The sequence below is a fragment of the Erythrolamprus reginae genome, chromosome 10, assembly GCF_031021105.1.
Source record: "Erythrolamprus reginae isolate rEryReg1 chromosome 10, rEryReg1.hap1, whole genome shotgun sequence".
Lineage (NCBI taxonomy): Eukaryota > Metazoa > Chordata > Lepidosauria > Squamata > Dipsadidae > Erythrolamprus > Erythrolamprus reginae.
The window spans coordinates 15574606-15596045 of record NC_091959.1 but is presented as its reverse complement, the minus strand read 5'-3'; the positions used below and the strand labels follow the sequence as shown (position 1 = coordinate 15596045).

Below are 21440 nucleotides of genomic sequence, written 5' to 3'. Positions count from 1 at the left end.
GCGGCATACAAATCCAATAAATAAATAAATAAAATAAATAAATTAAGTTTGTAAGACAAAGTATCACTGTATTTCCATATGTTATTCATTTATTTTTTTTGTTTTTAATCCTTCGCCAGATAGAACTTTCTGGAATGGAAGATGGAAGACAGAGGATCTCGGGTTGCTGACTATTTTGTGGTGGCGGGATTAACTGACATTTCTAAACCGCTTGAGGAGGAAATTCACTTCAACGATGCTTGTCATAAGCTTGCAAAGCCCAAGGATCCAATCACAGATGTGGCAGTGATAATTAAATCTCTCGGCGAAGAGGTCCCTCCCGGATACAAATGCATTGACGTCACTCCTTCAGGACTGTCGGCTGACCTCAACAATGGCAGCCTCATGGGACCCCAAATATATATGTGCTATAGGAGAGGAAGGGACAAACCCCCACTTACAGATCTGGGGTAAGTCATTTTTTCCTCACTAGTTTATTTTCTAGGGAAACCTGGCGGGAATTGAAGGAGCATTTAATATGGCAGAAAGCATCCTGTAAGGCAGTGTTTCCCAACCTTGGCAACTTGAAGATATCTGGACTTCAACTCCCAGAGGGGAATTCTGGGAGTTGAAGTCCAAATATCTTCAAGTTGCCAAGGTTGGGAAACACTGCTGTAGGGAATGAAATTGGCTGCCAATCGGTTTCCGGTCACAATTCAAAGTGTTGGTAATGACCTTTAAAGCCCTTCATGGCATTGGACCAGAATACCTCTGGAAGCACCTTCTACCGCACGAATCCCAGCAGCCGATAAGGTCCCACAGAGTTGGCCTTCTCTGGGTCTCGTCGACCAAACAATGTTGTTTGGCGGGGCCCAGGGGAAGAGCCTTCTCTGTGGCTGCCCCAGCCCTCTGGAATTAGAACGGCCCCCACCCTCCTTGTCTTTCGCAAGTTACTCAAGACCCACCTTTATCGCCAGGCATGGGGGAATTAAGACATCTCCCCCTGGCTTTCTTATATTTTATGTTTGGTATGTATGTGTTGTATGGTTTTTAAATTGTTGGGGTTTTTTAATGTAATTTTATTATTAGATTTGCTCCATTGTTATACTGTTTTTATTGTTGTTGTGAGCCGCCCCGAGTCTTCGGAGAGGGGCGGCATACAAATCTAATAAATTGAATTGAATTGAATTGAATTGAAGAAGTTTTGAATAGGTTGGGCAAAGAATTTGAAATAAAGCTTTTGTAACGTATGTCAGGTGGATGAAACACCTGCCTTTTGAGCTTTAAAACATCTGCATCCTTTAGGGCAGTGGTTCTCAACCTGGGGGTCAGGGCCACTTTCACAGGGGTCGCCTAAGACCAGAGGAAAAGACAAATTTCCCATGGTGTTAGGAACTAAAGTTTCTATTCTGGCGCCTTTGAAGCATACTTCTGTAATCTGACCAAGCAGGCGTTTACAGTGGGGGTGTCCCTCTGACCTTCCTGCCAATCAGCTTAAAGCTCTGTTGGAAGAATTGATGCTAGACTGGGGGATCACCACAACATGATAAACTGTATTAAGCGGTCGCAGCATTAGAAAGGTTGAGAACCACTGTTTTAGGAGGATAAACATTCCCAGGTTTCCCTACTGAAAAACTGGAAAAAAAACCACCCTAACTTATACTGTTCACTTAAATTCACTTATATTGTCTCACCATCTCAACATCCCCATGGTCACATGATCAAAATTCAGGCACTCGGTATTTATGACGGTCGCAGCATCCGTGAGTCATAGGATTTGCTCCGTGCACCATTCCCAACAGGTTTCTGACATGCCAAGTTTATGGGGGACACAAAATCAGCTTGATCATTGCGCGATTGGCTTCACAACGACATCTCAACTTGCTTTTTTCAGGGTGTCCAGCAAACCTGGAAAACGGAATTATCAGAGAAATCGGTGGTTCGGGAAATATCAGGGAATTCATGAAAAAAAACCAGAATAAATTGGGGGGGGGAAACAAACTGTATTAAAATGTTTAAAAGTCAGGGGAAAGTCATGTAAAAAAAATTGTGGATGGATTGTGCTGTCTGGGAGAGTCAAGCAAAAATGAGCATAACTGTGGCAACAACTTGCTTCCTCAACTACCGATATTTCTCCACGGCTTAGCCGTTTGGTACGACATCATCTACGACCGCGCTTTAACTAGATCACAAGTTACAGGGCAATGTCAGGGAAACATCAGGGAATTTCAAAATGCTTTCCTCCTGGACTCCCTGTTTTTTGCCTCCGTGGCAAGAAGTCCTAAAACTTTGCACAACTCATTTAACAATTGGTCATTTAGCGAAGGAAATTCTGATCTCAATCGGGGTCATAACTGGAGGGCTACCTGTAGGGCAGGGATGTCAGACTCAAGGCCCATGTTACTCCAACACTCCGCAGTCTGCATTGGTTGCCGATCAGTTTCCGGTCACAATTCAAAGTGTTGGTCATCACCTATAAAGCCCTTCATGGCACCGGACCAGGGTATCCACGAGACCGCCTTCTGCCGCACGAATCCCAGCAACTGGTTAGGTCCCACAGAGTTGGTCTCCTCCGGGTCCCGTCAACTAAACAATGTCGTTTGGCGGGACCCAGGGGAAGAGCCTTCTCTGTGGCGGCTTCGACCCTCTGGAATCAGCTCCCTCCAGAGATCAGAACTGCCCCCACCCTCCTTGCCTTTCGTAAACTCCTTAAAACCCACCTCTGTTGTCAGGCGTGGGAGAACTGAAACATCTTCCCCTGCCTATGTAGTTTTTTGTGTATGATATGATTGTATGTATGTTTTTATATATTGGGGTTTCTATTCTTTTTTTTTTAGAATTTTTAAATGTATTATTGTTATTTTAGATTCTACCTATTAGATTTGTCATTATATATTGTTTTTATCATTGCTGTAAGCCGCCCCGAGTCTACAGAGAGGGGCGGCATACAAATCTAATAAATAATAATAATAATAATAATAATAATAATAATAATAATAATAATAATCTGGCCTGTGGGGTGCTTAAATCTGGCCCACAGGGCTGCCTTGGAAACAGCAAAGGACTGACGCACGGTGCCTCTACCAGCAAAAATGGAGCCACACGTGGCGCTCCTGAGCTCCATTTTCAGGTGTGGCAGCCTCCTGCAACTCTCTATCAGTGAAAACAGAGCTTGGGAAGGCCACACACAGCTCTCGCAAGCTCTGTTTTCACTGGCAGAATGGGCCACCGGAGGCGCCGCCGACACAAGTGACATTGACTGCCCCACTCCCCGAGGTCCAACACAACCCTGATGTGGCCCTCAATGAAATCGAGTTTGACACCCCTGCTGTAGGGGAGACCTGGGATTGTGCCGTTATGTCGGGGCTAAATTTGCTCCGTACCACCGCGGTGCTTAAGTACTTGCTTTTCATTTGTCTCCTGCCTAGGGTTTTATACGACGGGAAAGAGAGGTTGAAACAGGGATGTGAAATCATCCAGACCACTCCGTCCGGCCGCCCTGCAAATATCAGCAGCGGTGCCTCGTCCCAGAAAGTGTACATAACGTATCGAAGAGCTTTGGAGAACATGACCCAGAACACATTGGCCGTCACAGACATCTGCATCATTGTCCCAAGCAAGGGGGAAACCCCACCGCACACCTTCTGTAAACTTGACAAGAACCTGAACAACAGCATGGTAAGATGATTTCTGGATTTGGAGTTATTTCTCCTCCCTCCTCCACCCTCTGTGGATTTATAATACAGTGATACCTTGTCTTACAAACTTAATTGGTTACGGGACGAGGTTCTTAAGGTGAAAAGTTTGTAAGACGAAACAATGTTTCTCATACGAATCAATGGAAAAGCGATTAATGCGTGCAAGCCCAAAATTCACCCCTTTTGCCAGCCGAAGCTCCCGTTTTTGCACTGCTGGGATTGCCCTGAGGCTCCCCTCCATGGTAAACCCCACCTCTGGACTTCTGTGTTTTTGCGATGCTGCAGGGGAATCCCAGCAGCGCAAAAACGAGCGCTACGCTGGCAATGGAAGTCCGGAGGTGGGGTTTCCCAGCGAAGGGAGCATCAGTGAAATCGCAGCATCGCAAAAACACCGAAGTCCTCGAAACCCCACCTCCGGACCTCTGTGTTTTTGCAATGCTGCGATTTCACTGAGGCTCCCCTCACTGGGAAACCCCACCTCTGGACTTCCATTACCAGCGAAGCACCCATTTTTGCACTGCTGGGATTCCCCTGCAGCATCACAAAAACACGGAAGTCCGGAGGTGGTGTTTCCCATGGAGGGGAGCCTCAGGGGAATCCCAGCAGCACAAAAATGGGTGTTTCGCCTGCAGTAGAAGTCCGGAGGCGGGGCATCCCAGCAGTGGCGGTGGGTTTGTAAGGTGAAAATAGTTTGTAAGAAGAGGCAAAAAAATCTTAAACCCCGGGTTTGTATCTCGAAAAGTTTATATGACGAGGCGTTTGTAAGACGAGGTATCACTGTACTTGTCATAAGGTGTAGCATAGATGAGGGTCCGTTTATCCATTTTAATATTCTGAATTATTGAAGGTTTTCTAGCTAGATTTTTCCCATGCTGCTCTTGATGTGTGAGCAACTTTTGTTTTACTCTTGGTTACTTGCTTGTGTTATAATATTGTCTCTTCTTGAATGCTATAAAGCAGGGTTTCTCAAACTGGGCAAGTTTAAGACTTTAATTCCCAGAATTCCCAAACAACCCTGGGGGGTCCTGGCTAAGGAACTCTGGGTGTTCAAATTCCACCCGTCTTAAACGTACCCTGGTTTAGAAGACATATCCTGCTATATCTTTGGAAATTCGCCCTGATTTCTCCCTGTTTGCATTTAGCATCTGATACTAAGATATTGCCGTTAGTGGCTAATATTTCAAGTGCAAATATTATTTTTTTAAAACCAGCGCCTGACAATTACTCATTCCTAGCTTCAGACAATGGGACTGAAGGTTTTCATTATCGTCTTTGTATTAACTATAAACAATACACATACAGGCTTTGAAATGATACACTGCTTTAAAGGCATGAATTAAACTACTCTTTCAGAGGTTACCTATTTTCTGATATGCTGGGTTATAGAAAATGGAAAATCTCCTGTTTCCATAGTCAGTTGCTTCCAAAGGACTTCTTCAAGTGTAAAAAAAGAGGAAGCTAATAGTTTATTTTTGAAAGTAAACTATTTTGAAAATAAAACTAGTGTTTCTAGTCTTCCTCTGTGTTAAATTGAAGGATTCCCTTATCTCCCTATTCTTTAGGGCTGCGTTTAAATGATAAAATGTGGTTTTAGCTCATTTCTTAGAAAAAAGGCAAAACCATGAGCATTTTGACAACTGAAAGAGAAGCATGATCAGCACATTTGAGTTTTAAAATTTATTTCTTGTTATTAAGAGCTTACATGTTGCTCCAGTCACAGTGCTCAGAATAAGTAAGGGTGACAGAGTAAAATAGCAGCTTTCTTCATTTTAAAATTACAGAAAAGTTAAGCAGACATAACTACTTTCCATTTAATAACTGGTGATCCTGAGATCTGCGATTCACTAGCAAGTTGATATTTGGGAATAAAATGTCTTCAGAGTGGGGTGGGGTTTTTATTTTATAATTTTTTATATCCTCTAGATTCCAGATTGCCTTTGTTAATAAACTTTACAACAACATCATAGATTTCTGGCCTTTATATTGTGCAGGGGAAGAGCCTTCTCTGTGGCGGCCCCGACCCTTTGGAACCAACTCCCCCCAGATATCAGAGTTGCCCCCACCCTCCTAGCCTTTCGTAAGCTCCTTAAAACCCACCTCTGTCGTCAGGCATGGGGGAATTGACTTTTTCCCTCCCCCTAGGCTTATAAAATTTATGCATGGTACTCTAGTATGTATGATTGGTTTTAAATTGGGGTTTTTAAAATTAACCTAATTATTTTTGATTTGTTTTACATTGTATTGTTATTGCTGTGAGCCGCCCCGAGTCTGCGGAGAGGGGCGGCATACAAATCTGATAAATCAATCAATCAATCAATCAATCAATCAGTCATGTTTTGGCAGTGGCTTCTATTATTTCAAAGTTTCTGTTATGGCTAGGATTCCCCTAATACTCTGCATTTCGAAATACAGAAATTTAATATTTGCAGCAATTCACTCAACAACTGTGGCAAGAGAGGTTGTAAAATGATGCAAAACAAAAGTTTGTATCATAAGCAGATGTTTTGCTTATTGATGGAAATTTTGGGCTCACTTGTCAAGGACTGTCTGTAGGCTGTTTTAGATGATTGAAAAGAAGCCAGTCATCTAGCATCTCTCTTTCACACACTTGATCGAAAGCACAATACCGAGAAAGGCTTATTTAGAAAGCAGCTCTTTAAAAAACGAAACAGTGGTATCAGTTCGTGAGATGTTAGAATTGGAGGAACCCAGATAAAATTTGTTGAGTATAAGTGGCTGATTATGAATACTGTATACCTCTTCATGATTTTTTTTTACATGTTTAGAATGTCATATTCACTAAAGTGAATGGCAGTGAATTAACTTTGCAGTTAATGGAAATTTTGTTCTTTGCCTGTTCTCGATTTACTTAGCTAGTTTATAATTTAACTCTGACTGCTAAGTCAAATGTACATTTTATCATGCGCATAATACCTACATGAAAACATACATTTTGCCTTCCAAAATGTCTCTGTCCAAAATGCTTGTTGGTAGCCCTTTCCCCTTTACTTCTTGTCTGTGCTGGAATTTAGATATATGGCAACGTTTAGTGGGATACTGTGAATGTTTTTTGTTTGTATAGACATGTTGCTAGCAGCAGAAATAAGCTAATACTGCACAGAAACCATCAAATTGCATAATATTATTTGCTGAAAGGGGATCCTAGAGCGAGTAATTGCAAGTTAGGAGAACTAAACATTGCCCCAAAAGGTTTAAATCAGCATGAATCCAATAAAGAAGAAGAAGAAGAAAGGGTTGCTATCTTTTACCTATATGAAAAAATAAGCTATTTCATATGATTGTTGAGCACTTTCCATTTGTAATTTTAAAAGTTGGTTTAAAGGAGCAACATTTTATGGAACATATTATTATTATTATTTATTATTTATTAGATTTGTATGCCGCCCCTCTCCGAAGACTCGGGGCGGCTCACAACAATAAAAAAGACAATGCAAACAAATCTAAGATTAAAAATAATCTAAAAAAACCCAGTTTAAAGAACCAATCATACATACAAACATACCATGTATAAATTCTATAAGCCTAGGGGGGAAGGGAAAATTTCAATTCCCCCATGCCTGATGACAGAGGTGGGTTTTAAGGAGCTTGCGAAAGGCAAGGAGGGTGGGGGCAACTCTGATATCTGGAGGGAATTGGTTCCAGAGAGTCGGGGCCGCCACAGACAAGGCTCTTCCCCTGAGTCCTGCCCGACAACATTGTTTAGTCGACATAGCTTGTGTTATCAAATTTGTTTCATACTTTATCACCCAACATTTTGTTTCTACATTACCTAGAATAAAAAATTGTGTTTCTACATGGTGTAGATGGCTAATTTGCCCTTTCCAATGTTATGTTTCCACAGTGGGGATTATCAGCCTACTTGTGTTATAAGAAATCTGTGGCAAAAACAAACACCATATCATACAAAGCAGGTAAGCATGGTAAATTTATTTCAAAAAGGTGTCTGGGTCTGGGATTGCATATTAGGGCTTTATGGATTACATGTCAACCGTGATGGCGGTTTATGGATTACATGTCAACCGTGATGGCGAACCTATGGCACATGTGCCACAGCTGGCACACAGAGCTACATTGGAGGGCACACAAAACTTTGCCATGTTTCAGCTCCAGTGCACATGTGTACACTGGTCAGCTGATTTTTGGCTTGGGAAAGGCCGTTTTGCCCTCCGGAGGCAAAAAAAATAAATCCCACAACAGACAAACCAGAAGTTTGGGAAAATACACTTTCAGTTTGCCGTTGTGTTGTTGTTTGCATTATGGAGGGTTCAGGGAAGCTTCCTGAAGCACTGGAGTGCAAAAAACAGGACTAAAGGAAATTGGAAGTAGGTTTTCCCGAACTTCCCGTTTGCCTGTTTGGACATTTTTTTTTCACTTACCAGGATTCAAAAAGACTTTTTACACATGCGCGGAGGGCAGTGCTGGGGAATGCACATGCGTAGGGGTGAGGAAAGGGGCATGGGCACATGCATAGAAACATAGAAACATAGCACAAAAATACCTGGTGCATCTAGTCTGCCCTTATACTATTTTCTGTATTTTATCTTAGGATGGATATATGTTTATCCCAGGCCTGTTTAAATTCAGTTACTGTGGATTTACCAACCACGTCTGCTGGAAGTTTGTTCCAAGCATCTACTACTCTTTCAGTAAAATAATATTTTCTCAAGTTGCTTCTGATCTTTCCCCCAACTAACTTCAGATTGTGTCCCCTTGTTCTTGTGTTCACTTTCCTATTACAAACACTTCCCTCCTGAACCTCCTGAACCTTATTTAATCCTTTAACATATTTAAATGTTACGATCATGTCCCCCCTTTTCCTTCTGTTCTCCAGACTATACAGATTGAGCTCATTAAGTCTTTCCTGATAGGTTTTATGCTTAAGACCTTCCACCATTCTTGTAGCCCATCTTTGGACCCATTCAATTTTGTCAATATCTTTTTGTAGGACTCCAGAATGTTTAGGGATCAATTACAATATTTAGTACAGTCTTCTGGTCCAATTCCCTGCTCAAGCAGGAGACCTTATATCATTCCAGAAAAGTGGCTGTTCAGTCTCTTCTTAAAAGCATCCAGCAATGGAGCACCCACAACTTCTGAAGGCAAGCTGTTCTACTGCTTAACTGTTCTCACTGTCAGGAAATTTATCTTTATTTCTAGGTTGTTTCTCTCCTTGATGGGTTTCCCTCCATTGCTTCTTGTCCTGCTTTCAGGTGCTTTGAAAAAGAGGTTAACCTCCTAGGTCAGTGATGGCAAAACTTTTTTGGATTGTGTGCCAAAGGGTGTGTGTGTGTGTGTGTGTGTGTGTGCTAGCTTGCATACATACAGTGGGAGATTGTGATCCTGCTGTATAAAGCGCTGGTGAGACCCCATTTGGAATACTGTGTTCAGTTCTGGAGACCTCACCTACAAAAAGATATTGACAAAATTGAACGGGTCCAAAGACGGGTTACAAGAATGGTGGAAGGTCTTAAGCATAAAACGTATCAGGAAAAACTTCATGAACTCAATCTGTTTAGTCTGGAGGATAGAAGGGAAAGGGGGTAAACATACAGTATATTCATCCTAAGATAAAATACAGGAAATAGTATAAGGGCAGACTAGATGGACCATGAGGTCTTTTTCTGCCGCCAGTCTTCTATGTTTCTATGAGTCTAAAATCTTCTTCACTTTGTAATGAGTTTCCCCTTGTAAAACTACCAGCGGAAGGGGTGATTGGGTTTGTGGTTTTAAAATTTGACCCAATCTCTAGTTTTAATAAACTGCAATGAAATGCAGGATGGATTTTTCCCAATAGTCTGGGTAACTCCAGCTGGACTGTGACTGGATTGATAATTTTCACTATTGTGAAATAGTGCTGGGTTTCTGGGTTAGCAAAAGTCTTCCTAAACCCAGAGTCGAACCTGGTTTTGATGAGGTAGATTTCTGCTTCTGTGTTACTTTTAAACTATGCGTTGCATTCATGTATCCTGCTTGAGTGAAATAGTGAATTTTATTACTAAGAAATGATTTTCCGGGAATTGGAATTTATCTGAAGCCGTGAACAGAACAGTGCCCATGCTGGCCACACCGATAGCACTTTACTTCTCTCGTTGCTTGGGAGGGAGGGAGTGCTGATGGCTTTGTTTCGGATCGGTGGCCCAAAGGCCTCCTGGCCGGTAGTTCGGCTGGGGTTTTTTGTGGGGGCCGGGTCTCGTGGTTCAGGATGATGGCAGTGGTGTACCAGTTTTGGCTTTGGTTCGGCACCTCGCAAATACTGCAGGATTTCCTTAATTCTGGGTCTAGGGCCATCTTAAACGTGTGTACCAAGAGAAGCATGGACAATTTTCCTGCTGCCCTCTGGAACTGCCACACTAACTCCTTAGCGAGGTGGCTTGCCTGTCTCAGCCCTTGGATCTGCGCCTTGGTTTCCACTTGTTGGTCCACATTATTAAATCTGACCTGCATCAGGCGAACGAACTCATCAGCGTCATTGAGTTCTGGGGTCCCTTTGTTGTGTAGCTCTGCTACCCGTTCACCTGCTTCCCTCTCATTCATTCTCTCCAATATTGCCATGGTCAGTTCTCAGTCCGAGGGGTACTGGTTTCTTTCTAGAAGGAATTTATTATGGCTACATACTAAGAACCCCATACTATCCCCCCTCTCATTTTCCCACAATAGAAAATGCATAATAGAATAGTATAGAGCAGTGGTTCTCAATTTTCCTAATGCCGCCACCCCTTAATACAGTTCCTCATGTTGTGGTGACCCCCAACCATAAGTCTAGCACCAATTCTCCCAACAGAGCTTTAAGCTGATTGTCAGAAAGGTCAGGAGCAGCGGTCCCCAAACTATGGCCTGCGGGCCGATGTGGCCCGCTGAGGTCTTTTAACCGGCCCGCAGCAGCACACGAGATTTTACCGATCGATATAATGAGAGAGAAAGAGGGAGAAATAGAGAGGGAGAGAGAAATGAAGAGGAGAGATAGAAAGGGAGAAATAGAGAGAGGGGGAGAGAGAGAAAGTGTGAGAGATTCAAAGAGGGAGAGTTAGAAAGAGATTGAGGGAGAGAAAGAGAGAAGAGAGACAGAAAGAAAGAGAAAGAGAGGGACAGAGAGAAAAAAAGAAAGAGGGAGAGATAGAGAGGGAGAGAGAAAGGAAGAGGGAGAGATGGAAAGAGAGAGAGAGAGAGAGAAAGAGAAAAATGAGAAAATGATGGAGGGAAAGAACGAGGGAGAGGAAAATGAAACAAATGAAAGAAAAGGAAGAGGGAAGAGAGAAGTGGAGAGGAAGGAAGGAAGGAGAAATGGAGTTTGTTGATTTAAGTTTAAATTTACTTGTTAATAAAGAAGTATAAATTACTTTATTATTTAATTATTAATTACTTTATTACTTATTACTTCTTTATTTTAAATATTGTATTTGTTCCTATTTTGTTTTTTACTTTAAATAAGGTATGTGCAGTGTGCATAGGGATTTGTTCATAGGTTTTTTTTATAGTCCGGCCCTCCAACAGTCTGAGGGACAGTGAACTGGCCCCCTGTGTAAAAGGTTTGGGGACCCCTGGTCAGGAGGGACACCCCCACTGTAAACACCTGATTGGTCGGATTGTAAAAACATGTTCCAAGGCGCCAGAATAGAAACTTTAGTTCCTAACACCATGTGAAATTTGTCTTTTCCCATAGACTTAGGCGACTCCTGTGAAACGGTCGTTCGAGCCTCAAAGGAGTCTCGACCCCCAGGTTGAGAACCACTGGTATAGAGTGTGGCAGGCCCAAGCTCACAAATAAAATGGCTCAAATATTGGTGCTGTCAAGTCACCCTTCTCTTTATTAGGTTAGATCCCCCTAGGCTTATAGAATTTATACATGGTATGCTTGTATGTATGATTGGTTCTTTAAATTGGGGTTTTTTAGATTATTTTTAATATTAGATTTGTTTACATTGTCTTTTTTATTGTTGTTAGCCACCCTGAGTCTTCGGTGAGGGGCGGCACACAAATCTAATAAATGAATGAATGAATGAATGAATGAATGAATGAATCTATCTAATTCCCCAATAGTCCATTATACTGTTTAGCCTCTAGACCCCTCATGATCTTTGTTGCTCTTCTCTGCAGTCTTTTTAGGGTCTCAGAATCTTCTTTGTATTGTGGTGACCCAGAACTGTAAGGAGTATTCCATATACTAGTTTAGGTTTAGATGTAGGCAGTCCCAAATAGCCACTCTTGTCCCGCTATACGTACAAGGGAATTCTAGTAGTGATATTACAGTGTCTTCTTAGCTGTTCTTGAGTTTGAAAGAAAACAAAAGAAAACTTAATTGTGAAACTCTGGAGGAATACAAGTACAAACAGCCAGGCACAGAAATAGACCTATTTTTTTTTTCCTACGGAGCCTGCCTGGACAAGTCTGTTGAAAATACTTCAGAGACTTAAGTATAGTATGTAACCCACAGAGCAAAATATCAAACTGAATTTTATGACTGTGCTCAACAGTTGAAGTTGCAGAGTTGAACTCATGGGAAAAGTTAGGAGCATCGTAAAAGTAGCCGTGCTATCTGATACAACCAGTATTTAAAAACTGCTGCCTGAATTTAGGACATGGAATTTGTCAACTGGCTTCTCAAAGTGTTTCGGATAATGAAATAATGCAACCGCAGTTCCTATGATACTAAGAGAAAACCGATTCACATGACAGAGATACATGGCATGGATTTGGAGACAGAGCAGCATCCAAAATTCCATTGACTGCATTCTCCAAGGATTTTATTTAATTGCTATTTTGATATATTCCATTGATATCCCACCTTTTGGGCCAGTCAACTATTTGAGGCAGTGAACTGCAATAGGAAATAAACAAAAATATTTTTTAAAAGATACTTAAAAAAAAAAGAATAGCATTGAAAAAGATACAGAACATAGAATGATAAGGTTGGAAGGGACCTTGGTCATGCGAGGTCTAACATTAATCTTAATCTAATCCAGGAATCTACAAATTTAATTTGCCATATTTTGCCATATATATATATATATATATAATTTGCCATATATATAATATATAATATATAATATATAATATATTATATATATATATATATATATATATATATATATATATATATATATATATATATATATATATGTTTTTCTTATGTCGGATCACCCTGGTATATTTAAGGAACGTCACAGCTCCTTTTTGCCTCTAGGTCCAACCCAGGACCACTGCAAGGCAGTTAATATATTTATAGCCGACAAACTATATATATAAAATTAATTATTAAATATTAATTAGAAATAACTATAGCAATGTACTGTATATGTGTGTGTGTGTGTGTGTGTGTGTGTGTATCAAATGTTTTTAGCTGAAATTTTAAAATTAAGGGAGACTAGGATGGTACCATTTCGGCCTTGTTCTGGCCTCATCAGCTAGCCACACCCTTCCTTACTGGGATTCGATCTGGCAGCTTCTGCCTTGTAATATATATATATATATATATATATATATATATATATATATATGTACAGTACATTGCTATAGTTATTTCTAATTAATATTTTCTGGTGTTATTTGGGGTTAGCAGTTATACGTCTTATTTTATTTATTCCTTTTCACTCTCAATCAGTCATAAAATTTGTTCCATATTTTATAGTATTCTGATTCTTCTTCCTTTAATTGTTTCATTAATTTGTTCAGCTCAGCACAGTCCATTATTTTTCTAATTATATCTTCTTTGGTGATTTCTGTGTTTCTCCAGAATTGCACATATGTAATTCTGGTTGCTGTCAGAATGTATATGATAAGGTAGTATATATCTTTTTCGAGTCTTGAGTCAGTGATCCCTAGCAGGAATATTGCAAGCAATATCTTTTTGAGTTATTTTTTTATCCAGTTCCCTATGATAAATTCCAATATTTTTTAGCTTTAGTTTGCCTATTTGCCAATGAGTTTGCCTATTTGCCAATGACTCTAAAGTGTGCAATAGGGTTGATATTCCTGGAGGCGTCTGTAATATGGCAAATTATTTAGCTTTACTAGATAAGTAGTCAAAGCAATGGAAGCTGCAGTTTAATGTTTCCAAATGTAAAATAATGCGCTTGGGGAAAAGGAATCCTCAAACTGAGTATTGTATTGGCAGTTCTGTGGTAGCAAAAACTTCAGAAGAGAAGGATTTAGGGGTCGTGATTTCTGACAGTCTCAAATGGGTGAACAGTGCGGTCAGGTGGTAGGGAAAGCGGGTAGAATCCTTGGCTGCATAGCTAGAGGTATAACAAGTAGGAAGAGGGGGATTGTGATCCCGCTGTATAGAGCGGAGGTGAGACCACATTTGGAATACTGTATTCAGTTCTGGAGACCTCACCTACAAAAAGATATTGATAAAATTGAACGGGTCCAAAGACGCGCTACAAAAATGGTAGAAGGTCTTAAGCATAAAACATATCAGGAAAGACTTAATGAACTCAATCTGTATAGTCTGAAGGACAGAAGGGAAAGGGGGGACATGATCGAAACATTTAAATATGTTAAAGGGTTAAATAAGGTTCAGGAGAGAAGTGTTTTTAATAGGAAAGTGAACACAAGAACAAGGGGACACAATCGGAGGTTAGTTGGGGAAAAAATCAGCAGCAGCGTGAGAAAATATTATTTTACTGAAAGAGTAGTAGATGTTTGGAACAAACTTCCAGCAGACGTGGTTGGTAAATCCACAGTAACTGAATTTAAACACGCCTGGGATAAACATATATCCATCCTAAGATAAAATACAGGAAATAGTATAAGGGCAGACTAGATGGACCATGAGGTCTTTTTCTGCCATCAATTTTCTATGTCTCTTTGTTTCTAGCTTTCGTACAGGTCCACCAGGTGTGGTAGTAAGTGCCAATTTCCTTCTTGCATTTCCAGCAAGATTTATTATTTATTTTATTTTATTTATTTATTTATTTATTCTTTGTCCAATATACAATACATATGAGAGATAATAGACATTAGGTAATATATATAAAGATAGGAAGTAAAAAAGAAGAGAAGTGGATAGGAAGAGAATATATATAGAGGAGAGAATATATAAGATAAAAGGTAAGGAAAGAGAATTGGACAGGGGACGATAGGCACATCAGTGCACTTATGTATGCCCCTTACTGGCCTCTGAGGAACCTGGAGAGGTCAATCGTGGAGAGTTTAATGGAGAAGTGTAGGGGATTGGGGGTTGACACTATTGAGTCCGGTAATGAGTTCCACGCTTCGACAACTCGATTGTTAAAGTCATATTTTTTTACAGTCAAGTTTGGAGCGACTAATATTAAGTTTGAATCTGTTGTGTGCTCTTGTGTTGTTGCTGTTGAAGCTGAAGTAGTTGTTGACCGGGAGGATGTTGCAGCGTATGATCTGATGTATTTGGGGACATCTTCACGATTCTTATCGGTGGTAGTTTTCTGGGAAGAGTCTTCCTTAGAGGTAAAGCCAGGAAAAGGCTTTGAATGTCTTGCAGAGCGGAATGTACCGACAAATTCAAAAAGATTCCCTCTTATGTTATTCTTTGTTAGACTATTTTAATAGCATTTCCCCTTTTTATTTTGAATTTCTAGTAATCTGATAGATGCATAAGCCACAGTCTTACAGCTGGGTGGCCCTGTTTGGTTGCCAAATAGATGCGCATTTTACCACCCACATTTGTTATTAAGAGAATAATGATAGCAGTGTGAAAAATAATGCTAGTCAAAACAATGGAGATTAAGTAGCAGCCATGAAATGAGTGCACAGACATCCGAATACAAAGCTCTTAAATCATGAAACCTGAATCAAACTCAACAATGTCTTAAAAACAAATTATTTTTTTACTCCTTTTCTCTTTGGGTGTATTACTAACAATTAAAGAATTTACTTTTACATTTATTGGTCAATTCATCAGTGAATAACTCAAACTCTCTGTTTGGTTCCACAAGAGAAAATGGGCTCAATTAATATAACATAAGCAAGGATTTGAAAGCCTGCAGGAAATGCTAATGTTCTAGAATACATTATTCAAAGATCAGCTTCCAAAGAGATAAACGAACATGACATCTATTCCGGCCACAGTTGTGATGTGCACAATAATTTTAAAAATTTTATTCCTTTATTGAAAGAGTTGGTGGGCTTTTTTTAGGCCTTTGAATGCCATGAATGTAGGCTAAACAGATTCCAAAACAAAAGGAATAAATAAATTGGAGGACATCAAAGAGACTTCGTTTGCCAGAAGGATATTTGTCTTGACATGTTAAAAGAAACAACATTTAAGAGTCCTGGATAATTACACGGAACATAAGCCAGCGGTGTGATGCAGATGCCAACAAAGTTTATGCAATCTTAGGCTGTTCAGCATAATCTCCAGTTAATGAGAAAGAACCATAAAGCATTGTATCTCCAGTTCATGAGAAATAGTTCCAATTGCATGAGAGCATTGGCACTTAGATTTATATATTATTCCATAGTATTTTATAGCAGAGCTCCCCACCATTTCTGGGTTTGTAGACTGGTGGAGGGAGGGCGGAAGAGGGCTCTGCACAAGCGGCACACACAACTCCATTTGTGCAAGTGGTGTGCCTGCTGTGCATACTCGCACACTGTTTGCGCAAGTGCCTGTGAGCTCACCAGCCATTTCTGCACCCTGTGGCCCGATTGCAATCCCCTCACTGCCCATTAGAATAGAATAGAATAGAATAGAATAGAATTTTATTGGCCAATTCAAAGGAGTCTGCTGAGAGGGGCGGCATACAAATCCAATAAATAATAATAATAATAATAATAATAATAATAATAATAATAATAATAATAATAATTTGTCTTGGTGCATATGCTCTCAGGGTACATAAAATAAAATATACATTTGTCAAGAATCATGTGGTACAACACTTAATGACTGTCATAGGGGTCAAATAAGCAATGAAGAAGCAATATTAATAAAAATCTTAGGATATAAGCAACAAGTTACAGATACAGTCAACATGGGAGGGAATGGGTGATAGGAATGATGAGAAAAACTAGTAGAATAGAAGTGTAGATTTAGTAGAAAGTCTGACAGTGCTGAGGGAATTGTTTGTTTAGTAGAGTGATGGCGTTCGGAAAAAAACTGTTCTTGTGTCTAGTTGTCTTGGTGTGCAGTGCTCTGTAGCGACGTTTTGAGGGTAGGAGTTGAAACAGTTTGTGTCCAGGATGTGAGGGGTCAGTAAATATTTTCACAGCCCTCTTTTTGACTCGTGCAGTATACGGGTCCTCAATGGAAGGCAGGTTGGCAGCAATTGTTTTTTCTGCAGTTCTGATTATCCTCTGAAGTCTGTGTCGGTCCTGTTGGGTAACCAGACAGTTATAGAGCAGCAGATGACAGACTCAATGATTCCTCTGTAGAACTGTAGCAGCAGTTCCTTGGGCAATTCAGCTTCCTGAGCTGGCGCAGAAAGAACATTCTTTGTTGTGCTTTTTTGATGATGTTTTTGATGTTAGGTGACCATTTTAGGTCTTGAGATATGATAGAACCTAGAAATTTGAAGGTCTCTACTGTTGATACTGTGTTGTCTAGTATTGTGAGAGGTGGAAGGGTTCCTCCTAAAGTCTACCACCATTTCTACGGTTTTGAGTGTGTTCAGTTCTAGATTGTTCTGGTCACACCACAAGGATAGTTGTTCAACTTCCCGTCTGTACGCGGATTCATCATTGTCTCAAATGAGTCCGATCACTGTTGTCTCATCTGCAAACTTCAGTAGTTTAACAGATGGATCGTTTGAGATGCAGTCATTAGTGTATAGAGAGAAGAGAAGTGGTGAGAGTAAGAAGAGAAGTGGTGAGAGTTAGGTTGGGGACCTCACTATCTGAGCTGTTTACAAAGTCAGCATCTGGCCCCCAGCAGCCTGGGTCCTTATTTTAACATCCTCGGAAGGATGGAAGACTGAATCAACCTTGTCAGGGTCAAAATCCTGGCAGTGGACAGAGTCAGCCTGTAATCCTGCATTCTGATCACTGTTTCACCATGGCTCATGAGCCTCTGGTTCTGGTTTTAACCTCTAGAACAGGACTGTTAAACTCCCAACCCGCAGGCCAAATGCATCATGTGCTGCCCACGCCCACATCCATTTCAGCATGATGCTGCTGTGACACCCCTGCTCTAGAAGAATCTCTGGAAACCGAAATGTAGCCAAGATGATGCAACCAATCAGAAAAACTAGTCTTTGGAAACCCACACGAAGAATACAGGGTGCGTTCCAAAAGTAATGCAATTTTTTAAAAAAAGTAATTTATTGAACAGATTTGCACAAACACTTAAAATTCTTCAAAGTACTGTCCTTGAGCCTCTACATATTTTTTAGTTTGTTTGTTTAATTAATTAATTAATTAATTTGTATGCCGCCCCTCTCCGTAGACTCGGGGTGGCTCACAACACTAATAGAAAAACAATGTAGAATACAAATCTAATAATTAAAGCTAAAACCCCATAATTTAAAAAAAAAACATGCACACAACATACCATACATAAACAATATAGGCCTGGGGAAGTTATATCAGTTCCCCCATGCCTGACGACAGAGGTGGGTTTTAAGGAGTTTACGAAAGGCAAGGAGGGTGGGGGCAGTTCTAATCTCAGGGGGGAGCTGGTTCCAGAGGGTCGGGGCCGCCACAGAGAAGGCTCTTCCGCTGGGACCTGCCAAACAACATTGTTTAGTCGACGGGACCTGAAGAAGGCCAACTCTGTGGGACCTAATCGGTCGCTGGGATTCTTGCGGCAGAAGGCGGTCCCGGAGATATTATGGTCCGATGCCAGGAAGGACTTTATAGGTCATAACCAACACTTTGAATTGTGACTGGAAATTGATTAACCCTAACCCTAACCCATGACTGGTACACGCCCTGGAAGCCATCTTCAGGGACCTCTCGCAAGGTCTTCCTCACAGCTGATTGGATCTCTTCTATGGATGAAAAATGGGTTCCTTTCTGGGCTGAGAACAAAAAGAAGTCTGCTCGGATGACATCAGGACTATAGGGGGTGGGTGGGGCAGCGTTGGCACCTGGTGTTTTGCCAGGAACTCGCAGAGGCGTAGCGCGTTGTGGCAAGGCGCGTTTTTCATCCATAGAAGAGATCCAATCAGCCACGACAAAGACGTTGCGAGAGGTCCCCGAAGATGCCTTTCAGGGCGCGTACTGGTCATGGCAGAGTCGCTGGAAAAAATGTGTAGAGGCCCAAGGACAGTACTTTGAAGAATTTTAAGGGTTTGTTCAAATCTGTTCAATAAATTACTTTTTTAAAAATTGAATTACTTTTGGAACGCACCCTGTAGATGACAGATTTGAATATATCCCCATCTAGATCAGAAAAGCCAAAGGGGAGACATTACTGGTGAGACCACATTTGGAGTACTGTGTTCAGTTCTGGAGACCTCACCTACAAAAAGATATTGACAAAATTGAACGGGTCCAGAGACGGGCTACAAGAATGGTGGAAGGTCTTAAGCATAAAACGTATCAGGAAAGACTTCATGAACTCAATCTGTATAGTCTGGAGGACAGAAGGAAAAGGGGGGACATGATCAAAACATTTAAATATATTAAAGGGTTAAATAAGGTCCAGGAGGGAAGTGTTTTTAATAGGAAAGTGAACACAAGAACAAGGGGACACAATCTGAAGTTAGTTGGGGGAAAGATCAAAAGCAACATGAGAAAATATTATTTTACTGAAAGAGTAGTAGATCCTTGGAACAAACTTCCAGCAGACGTGGTAGATAAATCCCCAGTAACTGAATTTAAACATGCCTGGGATAAACATATATCCATCCTAAGATAAAATACAGGAAATAGTATAAGGGCAGACTAGATAGACCATGAGGTCTTTTTCTGCCGTCAGTCTTCTATGTTTCTATAACTGCTGTCTCTCTGCATCTGAAGTGATGCACTGCAGAAAGGCAGGATGAGACGTAATGGATGGCAATGACATTACTAAATTAAACTTCCAGTTGTAGCTTAGCAGAGGCATTGACTTTGCTCAACTATTTAAGACTGGATCAGAATGCCTTAGGACCACCTTCAACACAGGAAGTGCCGAGACAAGTGCTAGAGTGTCATTTGGCAAGGATGCTCCTAATTGCATCCTGTGCCAGTGAATCAGGCAGCATGCATATTTGTGTAATAAGATAAATACGACGTTTTCTTTTGCCTGGTGAGTTCGGCTAAAGATCTGTTCTGGTACTGAAGATGACATAATTTAAAAGGCTACCTTGAGAGCAGGCAATTCTTGACTTAAAACAGTTCGTTTAGTGCAGTGTTTCTCAACCTTGGCCGTTGCTGGCTGGGGAAATCTGGGAGTTGAAGTCCGCACATCTTCAAACGGCCAAGGTTGAGAAACACTGGTTTAGTGACTGTTCAAAGTTGCAAAGGCACTGAAAAAAAGCAACTTGTGACCATTTTTTCATTCTTATGACTAGTGCAGCAACCCTGTGGTCAAATTATCAAAATTTGGGGCAACTGGTTCATATTTATGACAAGTTGCAGTGTCAGGTGAATTGTTTCAAGTAGGATGCTTGGCTGCATAGCTAGAGGTATAACAAGCAGGAAGAGGGAGATTATGATCCCGCTATATAGAGCGCTGGTGAGACCACATTTGGAATCCTGTGTTCAGTTCTGGAGACCTCACCTACAAAAAGATATTGACAAAATTGAACGGGTCCAAAGACGGGCTACAAGAATGGTGGAAGGTCTTAAGCATAAAACGTATCAGGAAAGACTTCATGAACTCAATCTGTATAGTCTGGAGGACAGAAGGAAAAGGGGGGACATGATCAAAACATTTAAATATGTTAAAGGGTTAAATAAGGTCCAGGAGGGAAGTGTTTTTAATAGGAAAGTGAACACAAGAACAAGGGGGCACAATCTGAGGTTAGCTGGGGGAAAGATCAGGAAACAACGTGAGAAAATATTATTTTACTGAAAGTGTAGTAGATCCTTGGAAGAAACTTCCAGCAGACGTGGTAGATAAATCCACAGTAACTGAATTTAAACATGCCTGGGATAAACATATATCCATCCTAAGATAAAATACAGAAAATAGTATAAGGGCAGACTAGATGGACCATGAGGTCTTTTTCTACCGTCAGACTTCTATGTTTCTATGACTTTCTGACAAGCAAAGTCAACGAGGAAGCCCAATTCACTTAACAACCATGTTACTCACTTAACAACTGCAATGAATCACTTAACAATCATGTTACTAACTTAATAACCGCAGTGATTCTGCTTAACAAGTATGGTTAGAAAAGTTATAAAATGGGGCAAACCCCACTTAACAAGTGTCCCACTTAATAAGGTAACTTTTGGCCTTAATTTTTGGCGTACATTGAGTCAATTGTGGTCGTAAGTACCTGTAGTGAATAAACAAGCAATGGGAAATTGAGCCACATCGGATTGAATTTTCCTCATTTGCACTAGTTGAAGATGTTTTCAAACATCTACACCATGTTTGATTTAAAATATTATAAATACAAATGAATATTCATGGCACAGTAATTTTGAGTTAGACTACCTGTTGGATTTGAGCTTACCTGTTTAGTGTTTCATGCATTTCATTCTCATAGTGGTCAGAAGAAACAGGCTTAAACTCTAGCTTGTGTGGAACAGGTAGGGTGTTATTTTTGTGGCTGTGTTTGTACAGAGGAAGCTTGGTTAATTTTAAGGTTACTGTATTAATTAATCCTGTCATCTGATTTTGCACAACACACTGACTCACAAAGCAACAAACTGTCTTGAGATGGCACA

General features: G+C 40.6%; 1 protein-coding gene across 4 annotated transcripts in view; it reads left to right on the top strand.

Annotated features, from left to right (window-relative positions):
- Window positions 1–21440, top strand: part of DENND4A (DENN domain containing 4A) — a 128883-nt gene that overhangs the window by 22700 nt on the left and 84743 nt on the right. For all 4 annotated transcript variants that reach the window (XM_070762668.1, XM_070762667.1, XM_070762665.1 and 1 more), the window contains exons 2-4: window positions 120–449; window positions 3408–3657; window positions 7540–7609. In XM_070762668.1, the coding sequence (XP_070618769.1) occupies window positions 142–449; window positions 3408–3657; window positions 7540–7609 (628 nt within the window). In that variant the 5' untranslated portion in view covers window positions 120–141. The remainder of the gene's footprint in view (window positions 1–119; window positions 450–3407; window positions 3658–7539; window positions 7610–21440) is intronic.